Raw genomic sequence first — 2,860 nt, 5'->3', positions numbered from 1 at the left:
TACGGTGCAACTCTTTTAAAAATATGCTGTCTTTCATACGAGCATATATACAAGCATATATGGTGCCTACCATAATGGCTCAACAGCGATACAGACAATTCAATAATAATAAACAATGAAAAATAACATAACTTTTTTAAAATAAAAGAGTAACTATTAAACAATATATGCAAATTTTCTGCGGCGAGCTCTCGTATTTAATATACAGACACAGAGCAAGCCGCACGAGTGACGCTTAGACTTGAACTCCGCCACACAAACTCAAAACATGGAATCGATAGTCCTCTATCCATCACCGGCGATCGGCCATCTTATCGCCATGGTCGAGCTAGGAAAGCTTATTCTCACTTCAAAACCTTCACTCTCCATCCACCTCCTCATTGCCGCACCTCCTTACAAAGCCGGCGACACCGCTGCCTACATCGCCGGCGTCTCCGCCACCACTCCATCCATCACCTTCCACCACCTCCCGCCCATCTCCCTCCCTCCCGAGATTTCGTCCGCTTCGCACCACCACGAAACACTAACCTACGAAGTCATTCGGCTCAACAAACCAACCGTATCTAAAGCCCTACTTTCCATCTCTCAAAACCACACAATCCACGCCTTCATCATGGATCTCTTCTGCGGCAGCACTCTTACCGTCTCCGCCGAGCTCAACATCCCTACTTACTTCTTCTACACTTCCAGCGCGGCTAACTTAGCTTCCTCCCTCTACCTTCCAACCATTCACGAAACCATCCCAAAGAGCTTCAAAGACCTCAACAACACTCCTCTCAACTTCCCAGGAACGCCGCCAATTCCTTCGCTAGACATGCCAAAACCACTCCTTGATCGTCATGATATGGCTTATAAATACTCTCTTCAATCCGCCGCTGAACTCGTGAAATCAAATGGAATTATTGTCAACACGTTTGAGTCACTGGAGCCTAGAGCCCTCAACGCCATGAGGGAAGGATTGTGTGTACCGAATGCTCCCACGCCTCCGATATACAGCATCGGACCACTGATTACTACCAAAGAGCGGGAAGGATCTGATTCCGGGTGCTTAAAATGGTTGGACTCGCAACCAAGACAAAGCGTGGTTTTTCTTTGTTTCGGAAGCTTAGGCATGTTCTCGAAAGAGCAACTGAAGGAAATAGCGGTGGGGTTGGAGAGGACCCGCCAGAGGTTCTTGTGGGTGGTGCGAAATCCGCCGTCGCAGAAGAACCAAAGCTTGGTTATCTCAGAATCGCCAGAACTAGACTTGGATTCGTTACTGCCACAAGGTTTCTTGGATCGGACGAAAGACAGGGGACTGGTGGTGAAGAACTGGGCACCACAAGTGGAGGTCCTGAGTCACGACTCGGTGGACGGGTTCGTGACTCACTGCGGGTGGAACTCGGTGCTGGAAGCGGTCTGCGCCGGCGTGCCGATGGTGGCGTGGCCGCTCTATGCGGAGCAGAGGTTCAACAGGGTAGTGCTTGTTGAGGAAATCAAGATTGCTTTGCCCATGAACGAGTCCGACGACGGGTTTGTGACCGCCAGTGAAGTTGAGAAGCGGGTCACTGAGTTGATGGCGAGCTCCAGCGACTCAATACGGAAGCGTGCTTTATCAATGAAGCATGAAGCCAGAGCTGCTCTGAGCGAAGGTGGATCGTCCCGAGTTGCGCTAACGAAACTCACTGAGCTGTGGAAGCGGCATTGAGTTGGTAGACCAGATGTACACATCAAAATAAATTCCTCCCCAAATGCTAGTTACCGACTCATTATTAATTTAAATTGATTGTTGACTATTTTTATGTTAGTTACTTGTTCATTACCTATAAAATTATAGAGCTCATTATTAATGAATTATCTTTTTCTCTCGTTCGTAAATATAGACAATTGCTAAATTTTTATTTTTTATACGGTTCCTGCCTTTGTTTTCGGGTAAAGAAACGAAAAGAAGAATAGGTAGGGGAAATACATTAGTAGAGGTCTGCCTTTGTTTTTTGTTTTTTGTTTTTTTTTTGCAGATAGTAGACCTTTTCTATTTTCTCTTTGCATCACTGCCATTAAGTAGATAAATTCAAAGATAAGCTTTTTTTTGTGTGTGTAGGAATTCGAAAATAAAGCTTATAATCAGTCCGAAAAAATAGAAACTAATGCAACGTGACCCTAGTGATTTAAAAGACTGGACGCCGCGGGATACGAATCAAAATATTCATACAATCTCATTCTTATTCAAAATCTACTATGCTAAATTGATATATATGTGTGTGTACGTGCGCCTGAGTTTTTTTTTTAATATGTTGAAAAAAAAAGTGTTTAATTCTGTCGTCCTTTTAAAATTTCAGACATAAAATGAGGTTTTAAACAATAAGACTGTTTCATGATTAAAAATCATAATTTATCATTTTAATTTTTAAAATTTAAATTTTTTTATAAAAAAATATTATAAAAAATTATGAATTACAATTTAAAATTCAAGATGAATACATAAAATAAGAGGTTATTTGATTGAGAAATTCGTACCTGAATTTGAATCATGATTTATAATTCGTTATAATATTTTCTCTTATAAAAAATATATAAAAATTAAAAATAATTTTAATTTTATAATTCTAATATATGAATGAAACGTTTTTTAAATATATAATAAGAATAGCTCTGGGTTGTTTTAGCCATTGAACTACACTGTTACAGTAACGCTCGTGACAAAGTTGACCAAGTCAAAAAATTTATTTGCCTCTCATTACTTTCCAACAATCTACCATTTCTTTCGACGTGGCTTAACGACGATCATACTTCCAAGCTCTTCTTCCTGCAGATGTCTCATCTAAATTAATTTGTTTTTTGTATTTATTTTTTATTTTATATTATAATTTATAATTTTTTA

At 40.2% G+C, this 2,860-nt stretch overlaps 1 protein-coding gene across 1 annotated transcript; it reads left to right on the top strand.

The window, feature by feature from the left end:
• LOC21410784 (UDP-glycosyltransferase 88A1) lies at positions 1-1,833 on the top strand. Its single transcript, XM_024171774.1, has one exon. The coding sequence runs from the start codon at positions 269-271 to the stop codon at positions 1,685-1,687; it is 1,419 nt and encodes a 472-aa protein (XP_024027542.1). The 5' UTR covers positions 1-268; the 3' UTR covers positions 1,688-1,833.
• The last annotated feature ends 1,027 nt before the right edge of the window (positions 1,834-2,860 follow it).

The sequence above is a fragment of the Morus notabilis genome, unplaced genomic scaffold, assembly GCF_000414095.1.
Source record: "Morus notabilis unplaced genomic scaffold, ASM41409v2 Scaffold1094, whole genome shotgun sequence".
Classification (NCBI taxonomy): Eukaryota; Viridiplantae; Streptophyta; class Magnoliopsida; order Rosales; family Moraceae; genus Morus; species Morus notabilis.
This window is presented reverse-complemented; position numbering and strand designations above follow the sequence as displayed.

Coding starts and splice junctions, on each gene's coding strand:
- LOC21410784 (XM_024171774.1), top strand. CDS start 269: ATGGAATCGATAGTCCTCTATCCATCACCGGCGATCGGCCATCTTATC.